General features: G+C 33.6%; 1 protein-coding gene across 8 annotated transcripts in view; it reads left to right on the forward strand.

Moving 5' to 3' along the window:
- Nucleotides 1-19,127, forward strand: part of LOC140437863 (solute carrier family 41 member 3-like) — a 66,092-nt gene extending 46,965 nt beyond the window's left edge. For 3 of the 8 annotated variants that reach the window (XM_072527643.1, XM_072527645.1, XM_072527648.1), the window contains 8 exons: nt 2,675-2,801; nt 5,445-5,715; nt 6,098-6,270; nt 7,314-7,638; nt 7,719-7,865; nt 9,504-9,654; nt 11,776-11,981; nt 13,391-19,127. In XM_072527643.1, the coding sequence (XP_072383744.1) occupies nt 5,478-5,715; nt 6,098-6,270; nt 7,314-7,638; nt 7,719-7,865; nt 9,504-9,654; nt 11,776-11,981; nt 13,391-13,731 (1,581 nt within the window). In that variant the 5' untranslated portion in view covers nt 2,675-2,801; nt 5,445-5,477 and the 3' untranslated portion in view covers nt 13,732-19,127. Of the gene's footprint in view, nt 1-2,674; nt 2,806-5,444; nt 5,716-6,097; nt 6,271-7,313; nt 7,639-7,718; nt 7,866-9,503; nt 9,655-11,775; nt 11,982-13,390 lie in introns of all 8 variants that reach the window. The other 5 variants (XM_072527650.1, XM_072527651.1, XM_072527644.1 and 2 more) reach the window with 4 other exon arrangements.
- The last annotated feature ends 1,722 nt before the right edge of the window (nt 19,128-20,849 follow it).

Here is a 20,849-nt window from a genome sequence, read left to right on the forward strand (position 1 = left end):
GTTATTTAATTTCAAACTATTGTAGACTTTTTGGTGATGCAGATATCGTGAAAACCATCAAAATACGTGTCCTAAGATGGGTGGGCCACGTTATGCAGATGGACAAAAGTGATCGTTCTAAAATAACCATGTTAAATAGGCCGGTCGGAAGAAGAAGAGGGCAACCTAAACTCAGGTATCTGGACAATGTGGACGTTTTAGGAGAGATTGAAATAAGGGGATGGAGAAGGCAGACACTTGACAGGGAAGGATTGAAGAATGTTTTGAAGCAGGCCAGGTCACGAAGGGCTGTAGCGCCAACTGAAATTCATCAAAAAATGGTAAAAGTATCAATAGATTGAGTGAAAGACTGATAATAAGGTATCAATCATCCAGTAAACAAGCAGAATTATATAATTTTTTATTAAGAAAAATACACAATCTCGACTTAAAATTCAACAATCTTCTGTGCTAGAATAAACCTTAGAGACTCATTGGTTTTTTTTTGTTTTCTTCGTTTTTTATTTTTCTGTATTACTTTATTTTCGTCAGTTAAATTTCCATCTAGTTTCATTTCATTACAATCTATATTACAACTAGTATCAATGTACTGCAGTTCTATCACAAATAGTCCATATTTGTCGCTCAAAAGTTAGTTTCTGTTAGATTTGGGTAAAATGTAACAATTTGAATTATACTACATAGAAATGTATGTTTAATTCTCGTGTGATTTTCTGTTTCCAACGAAGTAAATTTAAGGTAATTGTTGCTGCTCTAATTTTGTTTAAACTTGCTCTGGTTTTATTTTCAATATTCTTTTCTTATTAAATATTAAAAATATTTGAAATTTCCTACACCCAACTTCTATGTTTAATAGAATTTTATCTTCTATATTTTCTTATATAATTGCTAATCTCTGCGCTTCATTATTCGCAATCATTTAACTGTTTTACTAAAAATATGTGTTCTTTTATTAATATTCGGATTTTTCAACGTTTTCTTGTCCATATATTTAATTTACTAGAGCGGTCCGACAAATACTTAAAATTACAAAAGAAAAACGAATACTTTTGGAAAAGTGGTCATTTATTTCTCAATATAGTTTACTTTTAGCTCGATACACTAGACCCAGCCATGCTCCAACTTCTTTAATCCGTCTGAAAAATACGTTTTCTCGAGTTCTGCAAAGTAGGCTTCCATGGCGGCGATGACTTCCTGATTCGACTTAAATTTCTGCCCGGCTAGTGCATTTTTCAAGTTTGAAAAAAAAGTCACACGGGACTAAATCTAGAGAATATGGTGGATGGGGCAACAGTTCGTAGTACGATTCGACCAATTTCGGTATGGCGAGGACGGATTTATGAGCGTATTCGTTGTCATGAAGGAAGAGCACTTTTTTCTTCGCTAAATGGGGCCGTTTTTTCTGCAATTCGGCGTCGAATCTGCCCAATAATTCGGCGTAGTAAAGCTCCGTGATCGTTTTGTCGTCCTCCAGATAGTCGACGTATATCACCCCTTGTGAATCCCAGAAAATGGTGGCCATCACCTTTCCGATTCCTTCGGAGCACATTCGCCGGGTGCCGTCACTGTTTCGACTATCTATTGGTCCCTGGTGTATACCAATGGATTGATTTTTTGTCAATGGTTACGAAACAATGTAGAAACTTCTTCGGATTATGCTTAAATAGCGTCAAACACTGCTCTGAAGTGGTCTCACGGTTCTGCTTTTTGTCCGGAGTGAGCAAACGAGGCAATCATCGCACCGACAGCTTTTTTATGCCCAAAATTTCACGCAGGATATGACATACCCGGTCTTTTGAAATGCCTACTATGTCAGCTATCTCCTACCTTCAGTCATCGGTCTGCCAATGTAAGATCGTGGATTTTTGTTACGTTATCCTCCGTGGTACCAGATTTCGGGGCACCTACGCGTGGCTCATTAAAAACCTACGTGCGGCCACGTTGAAACTCGTTAAACTAATTTTTGAGGGTTGTCATCGAAGGAGAAGAGTCAGCATAAACAGCATCCAAGCGCTCTTTGATTTTCCCTTGCAAAAACAAGACTCGAATTACCGACCAATTTTACCACATACCAAAAATAGATCCACTTGAGAAAGGCACTCTGCCGAAACAGTTGTAGTGATAAGAATTTAAAATAAATTTTGTGGAAGTTTTGAAAACAAAAGTTTTCAGTGTTCTGTTGTTATATTGCTCTTTTTCAATTTTTCTAAAATCCGCGGCCACGCCCGTTGTCACACGCGGTCAAAACAAACCTACGAGTCCGAGTCGGCTGAAATTTTGAAATTAGCTGTCTACGAGAATGTATTACACGGGAGATTTCTCTTAAGATAGTAGCGCTATCTGGCGGTGAGGCTAAGTATATATCCGGCCGCCTACGTATGAAGGATTGAATTAATTTGTGTGCATTTAAAAATGAGCTGTTTGTTTTTTAAATAGAAGTTAACTTTTTCTAGTAATTTTTGTAGCACTTTTACTTATCAAATGTTTGTTTGATTTAAAAATTTTGTATACTTGTAGATAAGATAATCGAAAACAAAAATAAAATTTCCATTTTTTCAATTGATACTTGCGCAATCCTCCACTCTGACTAAAATCATCCTCTTGTGATTCTATTGCAACATCTCTCATTTTATACCACAATGCAATAGATCGTTGATACGAATTTTTGTTTCAGCTTAGCCCTTTTTCAAAAGACACAACGAAAATTGTTCGATACGACATATATAGTATTCCCCAGCAAGGAAGTCGCCGTTTTGTTAAATTTAAATATTTATTCGATCCTTGATATTACTGCATAAAAAGTAAGTAAGTATATTATCTACTTCATTACTTTTTTTTTTTTGTTTTCGATCATAATTGAAACGACCTACTCTGGTGGCTGGTACTATCGATATATTTATGCGATTTCCATAGGTGTAGCTATTGATATTTTGATTAGGAGTGTTTGATATGCATATAAATATTAGTTGATGGTATTTGATGAGAAAATTAAAACGAAAATAATCTGGACGGTTACTGGAATATGAATTATATGTGATAATTGTGAGATTTTATTTAATGTCTAAAAACTTCTATTGATATGGTTGGCAAGCAAAATTCTATGCTATGGTATGGTATGCTTTGAAAAAAGTTTCAAAGAGTTAAAAATCATTTATATAATTCACAAACTTTTTCTTATAAAATGATAAAACAATTGAATACAACACAAAAACCGCTTAGAAATAATTATTGAACAACACTGGATGACACTATCAGATATCAGAATATAATGAATGACACTATGGACAGAGATTTTCCTTTTGAGGCATACGGGTAGATCCGATTTAATTTAAATTAATTTATTAAATTTATTAAGTAATTAAATTAATTTACCAAATGCTGCCCAACCGAATTTTATGTCCTAGTTACTTATACGATGTAGTCTGCAGAATATCCCTGCCATCAACAGCAATATTTCGATTTAGCACCAGATTAGTCATTATTTGCGTCTTGTTCATATTAATCTTTAGTCCGACCTCCAAGGAAGCGTGAATTTTTCAAACATTATTATTACATCATCCATACGATCGGCTGTAAGGAAGATGTCATCTGCAAATCTCTAATGACTGAGCTTCTCTCCATTTATATTGATACCATTCTGCAAACTTCTCTATTAGGTTTTTTATCACTAGTAAGTGGACGTTAGTGCTGTATCCCGATCTAAATTCAGCTTGTTCTTTAGGCTGATAGAAGTCTAAGTTAGCGTCCAGTCTTTTTTTGATAATTTTTGTGAAAAGTTTATATATGGGTGAAAGCAAACTGATATGACGGTAGTTTTTTAAATCTGTTATGTTTCCTTGCTTGTGTAATAAAGTGACTGCTTAAGTGAATGACTGCATTATTCCATTGAGAAGGAGTTTATCCTTGGTAGATGCATTCGATGAAAAGCTTGGCCAAAGCCTGGATAATTTTATTTCCACTTAGTTTGATCACTTCGATCACTAGTTATTTTTTATTTCTAGTGCCGTTTTGATTTGTTATGGAGTTATTTCTGGCATTAATTCTGATCCCTGGTTTGTGATTTTGGGTAGGGGATGATCTTACCTTTCGTCGGTGCTCTCATACATTTCACGATAAAAGGATTCGACAAACTCAAGGATTTTGGTTCTAGAGTAATGTTTCCATCTTTGTTTTTTATTTTGTACATATTTTTGTTATCTTTGTTGTTCGTATTTCGCCTCAAAACTTTTAAACTTTTGTTTTCTTGAATTATTTTATTTATTTCTATTGTATTGTCTCTTACGTCTCTTACGTCTTTTGGGATTGACCGGTGGATATCTTTATTTAATTTCTTTATTGTTGTGTAGGTAGAGCCGGATTTGTCCATCAGCTGTCTTCTTCTATCTATTAGCTCTTTGGTATTTTGGCTTAGTTTTTCTTTGTGTCAGAACGGTCGGGCAGCACTCCCTTTCCGTTTCTTTTAGAGCCTTCATTATGCCATCATTTGCTTGATCTAAATCTTCTATTTCGTCTTGCAAGTCTTGTATATGTCTGGTTAGTGTATCTGCATACCGGTCGTTGTTTTCTGGGGGAATCCATTTCTTTTTTCTTGTTTTTAGGATCATCTTTGTTCTTTCCAATTTGACGTTTACTAGTATCTTGGCTCGAATTAATCTGTGGTCGCTTCTTGTTGAAAATTTGTTGAGTACTTCGATGTCTTTGATTATTCTTTTTCTGTTTGTTATGATATAATCAATTTCATCTTCCCGCCATCTGGGCTGATCCTTGTAGAAAATTGTTTTCTACAGTAGTTTGTTTAATAAATGAACAATAATAATTATATTTGAATTTTCCATCTCAATAATTAGATTTACGCTGAGGCTTATCGAAAAAAGAGTTCATCATAAATAAATTTTCCTGGTGTAAGAAGTTCAGCAATCTTTGCCCTCGCACATACCACATACCTCACTTTGTCATATAACTAACGAGTTTGGTACAAATTAAAATAGGTAAAATGAGATATTTTTTGAAACTAAACAAAACAAGATTTGCTGAGACTTTTTGGATATTTAGTATTCATAATTATCATTATCATAAGAAATCTCTATAATTGGATGACTCCTTTCGGGTATTTAGATTTTTTTTTCGGAAAATCTACGCCTATGATAAATATAGAAATATTAAATTCAAACAAGTTGCAGCAACCTGAATGATTTTATTGCTTTATTGCGGACAAACCTATAAAAACGTGATAAAGCCCGGCGTGCAAAATGATCTAATTCGCATTAAAAAAAGTATTGTATACCTACACCTATAGCCGATAAATCAATTTACCGCTACAATTATCCTCAGAATTATATCGTAACGACAACATGCGTAACGAAAAATCCAATAACCTTTAAACTGAAAGTTTCTTAACTATTTTTAACTTTGTGTTGTCGTTTTTTAAAGTTCAGTAATACTAGTTTTAGAATCGGTTTGTTGAAGCGTAAATAAATATGGCGGTGACGAATAATAACGAGAAAAAAGGCGGCTCCGTGAACAACATTAACGAAAAAGAGAAGAAAGTGTCGATAGCTAGCAACACCATCATCCACGAGAGACCCGAGATCCGAATAAGTGTCGCATTGAGTCAGAAGAGTTCCCTGAGTCACAAAAATTCAATTGGTCATAAAGGATCCTTGGCAGATGTGTATTCGAAGAAGAGTTCCTTGGGTGATATATATTCTATATCTGGTGAGTAGAACTTAGCTGTACTTTTTAACTCGGTATTTTCAAGAAACTCTTTAGTTTATTCCGTTCAATGATCCAACAGCTACAATTATTATACTAAAACGTTTAATGTAGTCCAATTCTGATCATGTAATTACTATTTTGCACCGTGTGAACTCCCCACTAGACGTAGTCACCACTAGAGATGATGATATTTTCATATTACATGTTTCCAGCTGTATCTGACTCAGCTCATAACCATTTTCTGCATTTTTAGTATCTTATATGATTTTGTCCATTACTAAATTAAAGAGTAGTATGGTTAGGTCACTTATCTGCTAGATTCTCGATATATCATATTAACTTTTTACTTGCATCTAATTCAGTTACTGGTTTCGTCTTACAGGAGGAGCTCCAGTAATCCGGGACTTAGCCAGACAGTCTATAGTGTCCATACAAAGCGAAAAACAAAAGTTAGAAGAAGAGAAATGGTACCAGATTTTACTACAAGTGAGCGTACCGTTTTTTATTGCCGGAATCGGTACTATCGGAGCTGGTATCGTATTAGATCAAGTTAAGGTAAGGGCAATTATAATTATTTTGTCGAATAGTTTAAAAGATTGTATTGGTACGGGCTTAGGTGAAATAATTTAGGAAATTGTTGCGATATTGTCGTTTACTCTGAACTTCACAATGACAAGCAACGTTGTGACATTGGGCAGGTGACATTGACAGTGACATGTGACATTGAAATTTTTAAATTTCTCTTGTAGACCTTGTAGAAAATTGTCTTCTACAGTAGTTTGTTTAATAAATGAACAATAATAATTATATATGAATTTTCCATCTCAATAAATTAAGACTAAGCGGTAAGCATGATATACCGTCTTCCTGCTGATTCGTTGCTTCTGCGCGGTTTCTCAACTAGAAACACGCAAATAAAAACTATTTCTCTCGCTTCTCAACTACAAGCAGTCAGTCAAACTTGTCAGTATGTCATATATTATTTCAAGTTTAAATTTTATTTTGGTTAAATAACTAACTTCGTTAGATACAGCGCTATAATAGTGCATCAAATATGTAAGTACCCGAAACTATTGCTTGATACAGAAGAAATCAACAGTGTTTTGTGGCCATCTATCGTAAATGCCGGTTCCGATAAATTACAGGTTTGCATCTGCATTGCAATTTGTTGGCAATTTCCATACTGTTTCTAATTATGCAAATCATAATATTTTTACCGGAAGTCACATTTTAATTATCCTATTAGAAATTCCCTAAACCATTACCAATTTACAATTTTGCGATCAATTGCTCGCTGTTTCATCTACCAAATGTATGAAGGTGAGAATATAGCTTTTCAAATATTTCTTTTACAACAGTAAACCAGCTATCTCATATTTTCTCCTACAATCCTTGTCATTTACTATGATATCGATAATAACAAGTCGCATTTAAATTATTTGCACGTTTCTTCCTTTTTTTATCCTTTTTTACTATTACTACGTACAGATATTTTACACTTTTGTACAAACACGCTCACCAAAACTGTTTTAAATCTCTCTATTTTCTCTAATCTTGACGTAGTTCAAAGATTTATGATTTTTAAATATTTCTTCCAGAGGTACAACGTATTCAAAGAAATCAAAGCGTTATTCGTACTTATTCCTGCGTTACTGGGCCTAAAGGGAAATCTGGATATGTGCCTCGCTTCCAGACTGTCAACACAAGCTAATTTGGGAAATATGGAAGAGAAAAAGAAGGTTTTCAAGATCGTTTCTGGAAATATTTTGTTAGTACAAGTTCAATCGATAGTAGCGTCCTCTATAGTTTCCGTATTCGCCGTGGGAGCATCGGCTCTAGTAAACGGAAATTTCGAGTGGATGCACACGCTACTTTTGGCCACCGCTAGCACCCTTACTGCAACTATGTCGTGTTTTATTTTAGGTAAGTAATGTAACACTTGAAATCTGTTCTCTACCTCACTAAATATATACCTATGTACTAATTGTTGTCAATTGTTATAGATTTAGTACTTGTGACAATAATAACGATTTCGAGGAAATTCAAATTGAACCCCGATAACATAGCAACGCCGATGGCCGCCAGTATTGGAGACGTGGTTTCTTTGACGACCTTATCAGTGTGGGCCAGGTTCCTATTCAGTATTCATGGTAAGTAATCGCTACATTAAATAAGTTTAAGAGTCTTAATCAAAAGCATAAGCATCCGAGTAGGTTTTGGTAAGTCTGGATCTCGAAATGGTTGTTAAAAGTAATAGTTTTAGGTACTACAGGATTATAAGGCATTTACCACGTAACATGGAAGTAAATTAAAATTCTGGCTATGAAAGTAGGAAGCTGTAATAACCCACACCGGATTTATTGAAGGTTGGTTGTAGTGGCCGGAGGTTTAATTTTAGCAGGCATATGGCTAATGAGATATCGCTTCGGGTATCACACCACTCTCACTCTGACGTCACAAACCATCTACTACCATTTTTAACTCACCTTTAGATACCGATCTTCTTTCAGCCTTTTCTCCAGTCATTCCAATATATTAACAGTTCTTTTCAATCTCTTATTTAAATGTATCGCTCGTAGCCGAGGGTACAGTGTCATCTGTCACATTGTCTTTTTCCTCTGTCAAATCATCTTCTCCGTTTATTAAAACTGCTATTTGATAAATGTCAACTGTCAAATTATCACCATCTGATAAACCGTCTTCTCTGTCTATCAAATCGTCAGTTGTCAATTCCTCTTGTGTTTCGTTTGGTAAATCTTCTTCATCTGTCAAATCATCTACTTTTTTACCCTGAGAAATTGTATCTGGTTGTTCAAGTTGTCTCCTCGTATCATCGTGCTAAACCACCGAACGTGCACTAGTCAAGCAGACTCTCCATCATTTAGGTATATATTTTAACTACCCAAATCAACACAAGTCTCTGATTATCAGATATTTCGATTTCTTCACACCCGTCTATCAATGATTCCCTCCCTAATTTTCATGGTGTGACTAAATAATTCTAAGGCGCTGTAGTTTGTTTAGTGTTGTATATCTTCCTTGTTTTTGTAAACAGGTGCACATATATACTGCTTCTCCAATCCTCCATTCCATAATTTTATTAAATAAACCCGTTAGCCGCCTTGTTCCTTTCTCTTCTAATGCTGTCCACACTTCCCCAGGAATATCATCTGGTCCAACTGCTTCTCCTTTCTTTATTTTTGAAGTGCTTGATAACTTCCTCGTTTGTAATTTTGGTAATCAATGCTGTTACTGTAACCATTAACTGGTTTTGTGTAAAATTCTTTTTACTAAAAATTTACTAAACTGTCAAAGTACTTTTTGACATCCTTTTCATGAATTAGTCTTGTATTATTTTCATATCGGATACATCTAATCTGATTAAAATCTTTTACTATATATAAATCCGTTTCACTACAACCAATCTTCGTACAGATCATCCGTTCTGGATTTATGAGAGACAAAATATTTGGATGAGTTGAATGACTGAACTACGTGAAAACTGCAGTTTGTTAAAAGGTGTAATGTGGTAGGAGACGGCTGGAAGAGATAATCTGCTGGCGATGGAGATTTGTATAAAATGTGTAGATATACATGAAGGAAATAAATAATTACGTTCAATTTCAATCGAACTATTTTTACGAATTGGATCACAGTTTTGCAACAAAGGTTTGATGATATACACAAAAGCTTGAATGTGAAAATGAACAAAATAATCAATTTTTTGGTAAATCAGTTTAATATTTTTAACGATTCGGTGTGCTAAAATATATATTTTGAATTTTTAGACACTCACTCTTGGGTTATGATGGTGATTTTGGCTTTCTACATCGTGATTCTACTTCCCGCTTGGGTGTACATCGTCCGAAAGAACGAATACACCAAAGAGGTGTTATCTCACGGTTGGCTTCCTGTTATCACAGCTCTCTTCATTAGCGGGTAAGATAAGAGACTAGGTGATTTTATGGGAAACAAAAAATATTTATGAGTTTAATCCAAAGTCAGATATTTTAATTTAATAAATAAATTATTTATTTAAAACAATTTTATTTAAAAAATCCTTTATAAAAGGTATATTAAAATAAATTTATAATTATTAATATACTTCTTTTAAAGGATTTTTTAGATAAAATTTTTTTATGGTTTATGGTATACAGCCGACTACAGGAAATTTATTTTCCTTGTGGAAATTAATTATTATATATTTATTAAGGCACATTAGGTTTTTTAAGTAGTATATGAAGACCACAGGGAAAGAACTTGATCGGTCCATTGAAATTTCTTGTTTTTAATACCACTTTGAAGCTTTAATTACATACTTTCTAAGAGTAACACAATACAGAGTAATAACTTGATAAGTCAAAACATTATAAGTGTTTGATAAAACTTTGTACAAATTGACATGTCCATTCCAAACAGGGAACAACGTTGATAGGTCCAGGCAATCCTAGAAGTTGTCAACAATGACATGCTACATTGGGTATTCTGATTTTTATAGATGCTCTCAGTTTCTTTGTTCTAAAGGTTATGTTAGTACTCAGTTTGTTTTATTTTAAAGTGAAAGTGATTATTTACAACGTTTGCTACTTTTATTTAATAATCAAAATAAGCATGGCAGGTACGGGTGAGTTTTCGGGTGATCAATTACCTTGTGCTCGTGGGAAAAACTCTAAGAAAAGAGAAAGCTTTGGGAGAATGCAAGATATTTCAACGAAACCAAACTTACAGTCTCATGCAACTGGCGAAGCTTGTAAATATGCAAAGAAATGTTACAAATTAATGCACTCTCTGAACATGAAAGACAATCTATTATAAAAAATATGAACTCTTTCAAAAATAATGACGAAATAAACTTATATTTAGCGGTCTTGGTTACCTTGGTTCCTTTACAACTAAAAAGGGCTACAAATCTCGAGAATGAGGCTAGTTTCCGAGATTACATACTTTTTATCATGTGAAAATAAAACGGGAAAGCAGTGTGGAAGAAGTCGACTTGTGCAAGAATGCTTTTGTGTCATTTCATGGTACAGCACGAAGTAAATTAAATCTCAATCCGAGCACAAAATTAACCATTATCCCTTGTAAATCTCCATGGGATAATTCCAAGAAAATCTAAGGTCCAAAATAGCAAGTCGTACAGCTTGGAAACAGCTAGACGGATCATGAGGTATGAGGTATCGATGGAAAGGGTGGAGGAAGACGATTATTAAAACAAACTTGGGGTCGTGTCAAAAAGCCACTGTGATGTATTTTTATTGGATCGTATCGTTTGAGGTATCATGAAATTATGTATACAATAAAGCTAAGGAAAAACAATACTACACGGTTTCGTCAAAGTATGTAGCGTCCACTGATAGGTATGAATAAACATATATAAAGGGTAACGTTCACTGATAGGCAGTACAATGTTTTATGACAATGTTTCATTTGATACTTTTTGCATCAAAAATATATTTGCTTCATTTTATTTTATAGGCAAATGCTGTGATACTTACTTACAGGAGAAAAACTTGTTAAGTCCATGTAGACGAAGAAAAAGCAATTAATACCAGTAATATGCGATATAGCTAACTAAAAATAAACCAACTATATAGCAACAATATAACAATTTTTTTCTTTTTATTACTGATTAATTGTAAGAGGTATTTTAACATAATCACAGAGTTGAAAGTTTGTTGAAAATGGTCTCCTAAACAAAACCAAAAATGTGACCTATCAAGCTGTTTTCCTGTGGTCTTCATTTGTTTTAAAAGTTATAAAAATTTAACACTTTTCTGGAACTATTTTTGAGACATTGCTTTATTATCTAATATATTTAAAAGGAATTAACAACCATTTTAATTTAATGTTTATTTTGATGGTTCGATTTCTATTTTGGAAATTATTTACAAAATACTGGTCTCGAGACATCAAACTAAACGTATTTTCAATTAAAATTGTTGCCGATTCCTATTAAATACAGTCGATAACAAACTTAACATCTAAGAAAAATAAAGGAAACTAACAAGACCAGTTTTTTAATAAAAGCGTCAATAATTTTAACGATATTTATATTTACAGGTCGGGTGGACTTATTTTGGACCTTGCCGTCGACAAATTCAAAGGCTACACCGTATTCCAACCGATAATCAACGGTTTAGGAGGAAACCTAGTCTCTGTGCAAGCTAGTCGAATATCTACCATGTTGCACAAGACTTCGTTCGAAGGAGTCATTCCGCTACATACCAAACAGTGGGTCACTCCGTTCCAAGCACTTATTCGTGGAGGTAAGTAAACTTTCTGTATTTCTTTTCTGTATTTTGTTCTGTCCGTTCTGTATTGTCTGTCAGGAGAGGACTCAGGCAAGGATGTAATATGTTCCCATTACTATTCGATGTATGTAGTGAAGTGATTTTTGAAGAAGCTTTTTTCTATCTGGAAATGATGGAATATTAATTAACTGAAGAACTATTAACAACATAAGATATTTAGATGTCATCGTCGTTATGGCAATATCTGTTAAACAATTCTAACTATTGCTACCTTCTGGACATGGACATGTTTCCTGTTCATAACTAGTTTTCATTTATCTAATGTCAAACAAAACGTCTAAAACATATTTTAGAATATTTTTAGTAATCATTATTATCTTCAAAACAGTTCAAATTTAATAATTCTTACTGGAAGGGTTCATTTAATTCTGTTCTAAAGCTATTTACTTATGGCATATTCATAAATAAAAAATAAACAGATTCTAATTATAAATTTTATATTTTTCTAATTATAAAATAATCTAATAAATAATAACAAAATCAAATTCTATTTCTAAACTCTTGCCGTATTCGTTCAAATGTGTCGGGGGAATTGCCCTACATTTTTCAACAATTCGTTGTTTCAAAATGTGAATATTTTTGGATGCTGTAGCGTAAACTTTAGATTTCAAGTATCCCCACAGAAAAAAAATCTAATGGTGTGAGGTCCGGTCGCCGAGCTGGCCATTCTATTGTACTGCGTCGTCCAATCCATCTACCACGATATTTCTCATCTAGGTAAAGTCTTGCTACACCATAATGGTGTGCAGGAGCACCATCTTGTTGAAATTTTATTTCCAAGTTGCCAAATTCATCAGGATTATCCTTCAGAATTTCAAGTATTAACGGTTTAATTGAATTTTGTAACATCTCCAAATAAACTTCACCGGTTAAGTTAGTATTAAGAAAAACAGGCTCAACTATGTGGTTTCCCAAAATACCTGCCCAAATATTTTTTTTTTTTTTTTTTTTTTTTGGAAATTGAGCATGTGTTTCACGCAAGACGTGAGGATTTGTGTCACTCCAATATCTCACATTGTGTGTGTTAACATTTCCATTGAAAGAAAAAGTACTTTCGTCGACAAATTGTTTTTATGTATTCTAGCTGTTAGTTAATTTTATTGAACATATTTAGTTTAATAGAATTATATAAACTTAAATAAAATTATAAAAAAATATAAAATTAAAGAAAAATAAATAAAAAACAAGTGAAAGTTTATTCTAATCCAAAAAAACTAAAGCGTTTTTGTTATGTGAATTTTAAAATGCAGATTTAAACTTTATACAGGACGGAATTTGAAATACGTGAATTAAACTTTGTGTTTTATGAGTGTAAGTTGGTCGCGAATGTTACTTTATAATTAATTGTTTTTTTTTTGTTTCAGTACTACCCGCGAAGTCCGCGAGATTGCTGCTTTTGATCTCTGTACCGGGTCACATAGTTTTCGTCTACTTAGCCGACTTAATCAACAGTAAAGGTGTTTCCAACATTAACCCGTATTTTCTTGCCACTTACGTCACTGTGGCAATTCTTCAAATTGTTTTACTGCTTTATTTGTGTCATTTGCTCGTGCACACCATGTGGAGACTTAGGATAGATCCCGACAACTCGTCCATACCGTATCTAACAGCTCTCGGTGATCTTTTAGGTTCGACTTTCCTTCTAGTAGGATTCTTCTTTTTGAGATCTATTGGATCGGAATACACGCCAACAGTAAACACTTGAAGTATGAGATAGCTAAAGCTGGAAATGGAGAAAGTACAGATGACGGAAATGTACTGTGAAATCACATCGACAAGCAGCACATATTATCAGAACATATGCTTGGATAAAAAGAAGTTTCATTGGAGAGAGAAGATTGCTGACTTTTGAGACACGTTTTTTAAATATGATGCATGATCAGGGGAACTGAGTTCATAAAATCTCGTGAAAAGGTTGTTATAGGTTCCCAGCAAATAGACTAGAATAGAATACGTAAAGCTGCACGTAACAAAATGAGCATTTTTAAATGAACACAGTCATTTTTGCATACAAAAAATAGCTAAATAAACTACCAAAATAAATCTGCCAAACGTTAAGGTGACGGTCTATTTGCTGTACGAACACTTCTTTTTACCTGAAAAAGATGTTTTAGCATTTAGTTTGGACAAAATAGTATACTTTGCACTACGCTTGATTTAAATTTTCGTTGAAATTTCCACCGGACATGACGGTGCCTTTTGTTCTTTTTAGGTAAATATTACAAATTGATTTTATAATAAATTATTTTAACGCAAGTATTTTATGTCTGTGATAATGGAAAAATATTCCACAATTTATGTTAGGTCTCTTTTTTTATTAGTTTTACCGTGCTTCGATAAATCCACGCGACTTGAGACGGTCTTGACTACAACGGCTTAACCTCCTGACACCCAGAGTATTTTTTTTAAATATTTTCAAACTATTTTGGGTTTTTACCCTTTTATTTGATTGCTACTTAAAGCAAAAAATGGCAAAAAAATATCAATGGAAAATCTGGCTTTTCTCAATGTCATACATATTTACATTTTATACAAAATGCAGTTGTAGTAGTTTTACAATTGACCTTTCTGCATCTATCAGCCATAGTCCACTAAATGTTCAGCCTTATGAAAACGTTTTACTTCGGCAGGTAAGGGTTGAATTTCGACTGTTTATTTTTTATGTTTTGGCTCTCCAGGTCTTCGTAGTCGCTACAGGTATCAGAATCGGAAGACTGACTGTTGTCCAAAATCATTTGTTCTTCCATTTCTAATTTAAATAATCTCAGTTGAGGAATGTTTTTGGCTGGTACATGTTTTTCCTTTTGTACTGCTCTGTGTTGACACCAAGATTTGCAAATTGCTGAATCTAGCATTTGGCTGATGAAACGAATTGTCCACGTTTTTGTACGTGCTCGTGCCGGGCAGACTGCCAACATTTTGCCAATAAGGTCAACTTCACCCATGAACTGATTGTAGTTCTTGATCACCTCAGGTCTATTAACCATTTCGTATTTCTTTTTACGTTTTGATCATTTTCTGCATTGATCTGGATTGTTAGCAGCATGGTATGTTGACAGAATCGTAACAGGTTTGTTGTCTAACCAGCGAGTTATGGCAATGCTTCCATCACCTAGAACTTTCCTTTCAGATGTACCTTTTGGATTTTTCATGAACTGTTTTTCTGGAGAAAAGATACAATTCCTAGGAACCCCTCTTGTTTAAAATCGTACCTGTTGCGTGGAAACCTCTTTCTAGTTATACATCGGAAAGTTTTATTGTCGTAAAATAGCGATCGAAGTAAATGTGATGACCAGAAACAAGACTTTCACACAATATAATACCAACAGGAAAGGTATTATCATTTCATCTATACTTATATCATCAGATCTTATTTGAGCATGACAACCATTTAATATACTGTTGAACAGAGTTAAGACTTCCAAATTTTGTTTGCTGTTTGTTAATCATCGATTTCATCATCAAAAATAACCTTAAGAGATTGTCTGATTATAAAAAATCGGTTTCGCGTCATAGCATTTTTGACCATTGGGACACCATACTTCCTTGACCAATACATTCTAATTTTCGGGAGCTCTATAGCACTCATAACGAATAGGACACCAATAAATGTTTTTAACTCTTTACTTGTCAATTTCAGCTCTGTTCCTTTTCTTTCAAGGTATGTTCTAGTTGTTGCTACAGTCATGGTTTCCAATATGCGATCATCAATATATTGCTCAAAAAAATTTTTAGGAGTCCATAACTGACAATCCACATCTTTATACCTTGGCTGGTAATGCTTACGGCGACCTCCACTACGTCTTACTCTTTTTCTGGCACCATGACTACAACCTACTCTGATAGATCTACGAGACGTACATGTTTCTTGTGTTAATGAAGATGAGAGTGATAATACTGACTCCGAGTGAATTTCTGAGGTTTCTTCTGAGGTATCCGAGTTATCTGAAGAATTGTGGTTATAATTTTGGCGGTACAAATAAAGAGTCTTCTTCATCGGAAGGATTTAGATCCAATTCGTAAAGAAGCTCTTCAAGTTATTGTTGAGTTGCTGTAACAAATGAAACATTTGTTACGTTGTTGAAAATCGTAAAAAATTGTTAGTATACAATAAGACCCTATCTAATACCTATATGACATAAAATAAAATTAACAATAAAGGTTGAGGCCCCACGTCAAAATATGTTCTTATGAATTTACAAAATAAAGATCGGGTAGCAAAAACTGATCATCTAGATACACAACACATAAAAATAGGTATAAAAAGTATATGATGACATTAATATTTAATGAATACTTACATCGTGAACGAGAACGGTAGGCCATCTTCCATGCTTTCATTTGTTATACACTGTTTTAACTTAACATATTTCACAGTTACTTATGCAGGTCCCCAACACTAAGAAAGTAAAGTAGTTTTCTTTGATATTATTTGATAAGTTCAGAATATGCACTAGGCCCCAGGAGGTTGAGACAAACCTGTCGCCGAAGAGCGGTGTTGCCGTTTTTCCGCGTCGGTATTTTTTAAGCAAATATCAAATATATGATTTATTTCAAATAAATGAATATACGAGACCTTATATAAAATGCGGATATATTTGGTGTCTGTGAATGTAAGTTAAGATTTTATAAGAAAATTCGTGATATTGTAATTGGAAATAAAACGCTCTATTAAACTAATAGTTTTGTAATTATTAGTATTTTTCTATGCTATTGTGTATGATTTTGTATTTTTCTTTGTTTACTTATTGTAAACTTTCTTAGATATTTATTTTATAAGGCATTTGTAGAGTATCCGGTAAAATATAATTACATTTTTTAAAGAATTGATAGCATATCATGCACGAAGTAGTCATATAAGACCACAGAATGTAAAACTATGCAGCTGTCTGAGCTTTCGGATTTATTAACTGACCCATCTTCATGAAAAATTGGTTTGGATATTAAGATTACTGTAATTCGTACACAACATCCTTTTTTCCATAATAAATAAACCCGTATTATAGAGAGTGGACTTATTATGCACCAGAAGAAGTGAATGCTCAACGTTTTTCACTTAGCAGAACTGTAAAGTGGCTAAAATATTTGACGAGATTATAATTTAGCCGTTATTACATACAGTACATTCAACCAACTTACACCTCTAAACGATTAATGGAATTCACACAAAACGGTTTCGTTGTAGTAAAAGGCACGGTAAACTGCACTGGAGTTCTCCGTAATCTTTTTAATGACTTACTTTGTTTAGAATATTTTTGCCTGTATTATCAGTGAGAGTTTGTATAAAATGAGGAGCAAAAATTCAAATGGAATTTTAAATATTACTGTTTATTGGGCTAATAATGAATGTATAAATATAATGGTTAACCTGATGTACAATTATTTTGTAAATAACATTATAATAGTGTACTTACTGATTCTTCTTCTTCTTTAGGTGCCGTCTTCTTAGCGAAGGTTGGCGATGACCTCTGCAAAGTCTTCCATATTTACTGATTATACTTTATATTTACTTCCCTATATACTGATTATTTAAATTTATAAATCAGCATCATCGTCACTAAATTCACTACCGCTATCATTATGTTAAACTCCCCACCCCCCAGACCCTATTACGACACTGTTACTCACACATTTTTAGGACTCAAAATGGAGGTAGCATCATAACAAAAATTTCGGTGACCAACCAACCCCCCTCCCCCCCCCCCAGATGGTTCGATGGGATTAAACTGGCAGTGATACGGCGGGCGGTAACCGTAGTACTTGATGTCCATAACTAGATACAGTTTGGTCAACTTCGTAAACTGTTGGTTTTTCATTATGTTTCGAAATTTCCAGTAACTCTGATTTGAAGGAGTATTCCAGAAAATTGATATCATTTTAACTAACCAATTTTTTATTCTCCAAAATCTCCGAATGGTAAGGTGCATTATCTAAAACTGTAACTGATGGTTCACTCAGACTAGGTAACAGTTTCTTCTCAAGCCATTTAATTTAACAAATATCTGCATTTATGTTTTCATGGTAATCAGCAGATTTTGATTTTGAAGAAAAAATCAATTCTGCGTTTTCTATAAAGCCTTCTTTCCTTCCTGCATGAAGAATGATGTGTATTTTGCCTTCGTTATCTGTGTGTTTTATTGATTTTATGCTGTCGTCTGTCGTCTTGCAAATTCTTTTAATTCCACCCTTTGTAAATATCCATGACTCATCGAAGTATAAAAATGTTGCATTTTCTGATTTAAGTCTAGTATATTCTCTCAAAAATTTAATTCTTTTGTGAACCACACTACTCCTGGCGCATAAAAGTAAGCTATTATTTCTTTTTTGAATTTAAATCCTAAATCTCTCAACACTTTCCAAAGGCTAGTCCTCTTAATTTCAGAAACTGCCCTTCTCTTATTTTGGCCAGTAAAGTATCTAAACTGACATGTTGATTGTTTTCACGCACTCGATACAAAATATTGTGAATTTTAAAATTTTCTCCATCAGGTAAGTCAATGTTCCTAGAATGTTTACGAATTGTTTTCTTGTCTTCGTGATATTCAGTCACAGTAAGATCTTCTTGAGAATCCCCGATAGTCTTTATTACAGTTTTTAGCTTACTTTCACTCACACCGAGTGCGTCACAAACGCATTTATTTATATATAATTTAAAGGTCCACCATTGTCTCTTTCCATGATAAAGTATTTATGCATATTTGCAATTAATTTATCAATATCCAACTTACGTCTAGGCAGGATAGTAGTCGCAGTGTCGCAGACATCTCAAAAACGGTACACTCTAACAGGCATAAGGTCAATCTCACCACCACTATTTAAAATGACAAAATGTTCTAGTTTACTCCGAAGTATGTTTACATAACAAAAATTAAAAGTGATATTTTAGTACTTTGTATTATCTACTTTGAATATAAATTATTATTAAACAAGTAGGTGAAAGAAATTTACGTTAAATAACATTATGCAACAATACTATTTTAAACAAAAATGTAACAAAATATGCCAACTATGAACAACGGGTTAATGACACATATATTTATTTTATACCTAAACTTTAGCAAAGTGTTAAACATTATGGAGAACACCAGTGCAGTTTACCGTGCCTTTTATTATAACGGAAGGTTTTCTTCGAATTCCGTTAATCGTTTAGATTTGTAAGTTAGTTGAATGTACTATAGTTAACAGACACACAGTGATGGCTGGGATCCAAGAGAGATGGAGTTATATGCCGCGTAAAGCGAAAATGTACAATTAAAGAGGAATGACCTTCCGGTGCGTCTAGATCTATATCTCTAAACACGAAGATTTTTGACAATAAGGATTTTCGAAACGTGCCTTCATTCTATTAGTGTTAGGAATTCATTTTTCTTGTCATCTGACAAAGACGGTTAACAGCATTTCATTTACAAAGTATTCTACGTGCTATCAGTACCTTAAAATTGTTCATTTTTTGCTGAAAATATATCATAGGTATTATCTGTGACTACACTTACTAGTCTGTAACGATATTGAACACTGTAAAGAATGATGAAACTAGATATTGATTTCTAGTCAATATTTTTTTACTTATAAATAGCTTGTACATAGGTGTATTTAATTATTAGAATAAATTGATGATAGATTATTTATTAAAATAAAAACAAAATTGTATGAGGTTTTAATGATCAGTAAGGTTTCCTTTAGATATTTACCAATTTTTTGAAAGCAAATCAGAGACATAAAAAAAAGAGAAATAACCATTCAATAATCAAGTAAGATTAGTATAATCAACGTTTTTATTATTATTTCAACTATACGCTCTCCTGATTGATCTAGGCTCATATAATTTTAGTCTTCTATTTTTAAAATTTATATTTTTGTGTATGCAACAAAATTATTTGTATAAATAAATATGAAAAAGCTCAAATATACTTGATTTTGTTACTTAAAATATATTTCACATGTCTTGTCAAACTATGCACTAGAAGATTATGTGTGGGACGAAGGCATTAGAATTGCCACAAAAACATTAAGAACGGAGACCCCATACAGTCTTTGTGTAAAAAAAAACAGAAGGAAATAGCTAATACCCTATTTCCTGCCAATCCACTACAACAGTTCACTCAAAATAACGTCAACGTTCGACCTGACGATTTTTTGGCTGAAGAAATAGCAATAGCGATGAAAAGTATTCAATTAGGAAAAGCAGCTGGGACTGATGGTGTGCCTCCTGAGGCGATAAAGGTCATCATAGAGAAAAATCATAAGATTGACCGGAGGATCTTCAATCAACTCCTCCAGAAGCAAATGTGTCCCAAAGAAAGAGATTAAACAGGCAAGACTGACGCTTATACTTAAACTGGGCAGAGACCCCGGGACTGCCAACTTTTACAGGCCGATCTGCCTTCTAGACAGTCTAGGCAAATTTTATGAAAATCAGTTAAAAATTGCGTAGAAGATGAGTTACAGATAAACAGAAGTATCTGACAAATAGTATGGATATAGGAAATCTCTTCCGTCGATGCGTTAAAAGAAATAACTGACACTGTAAAAAAGACGTAGAATAAAATGGACCATCCTCGTGATGCTGATGTGAGAAACGGATTTGAATCAGCCAACTAACTATAACTAATCGTATCATCACTGCATTGGAAAAAGCAAATGTGTCAGATTATTTGATAGGTATAAACTACCTCAATGAAAGGTATGTTCAAGTGGCAAAATCTAAAGACCTGAAAACATCAGCAGGTGTACCTCAAGGATCCGTACTAGGACGAACGCTTTTGAACGTTCTATATAATGAGATACTAGAAATCGACAGGGATCTAGCTCTACTCATTCAAT

This window comes from Diabrotica undecimpunctata, chromosome 3 (assembly GCF_040954645.1).
Source record: "Diabrotica undecimpunctata isolate CICGRU chromosome 3, icDiaUnde3, whole genome shotgun sequence".
Lineage (NCBI taxonomy): Eukaryota > Metazoa > Arthropoda > Insecta > Coleoptera > Chrysomelidae > Diabrotica > Diabrotica undecimpunctata.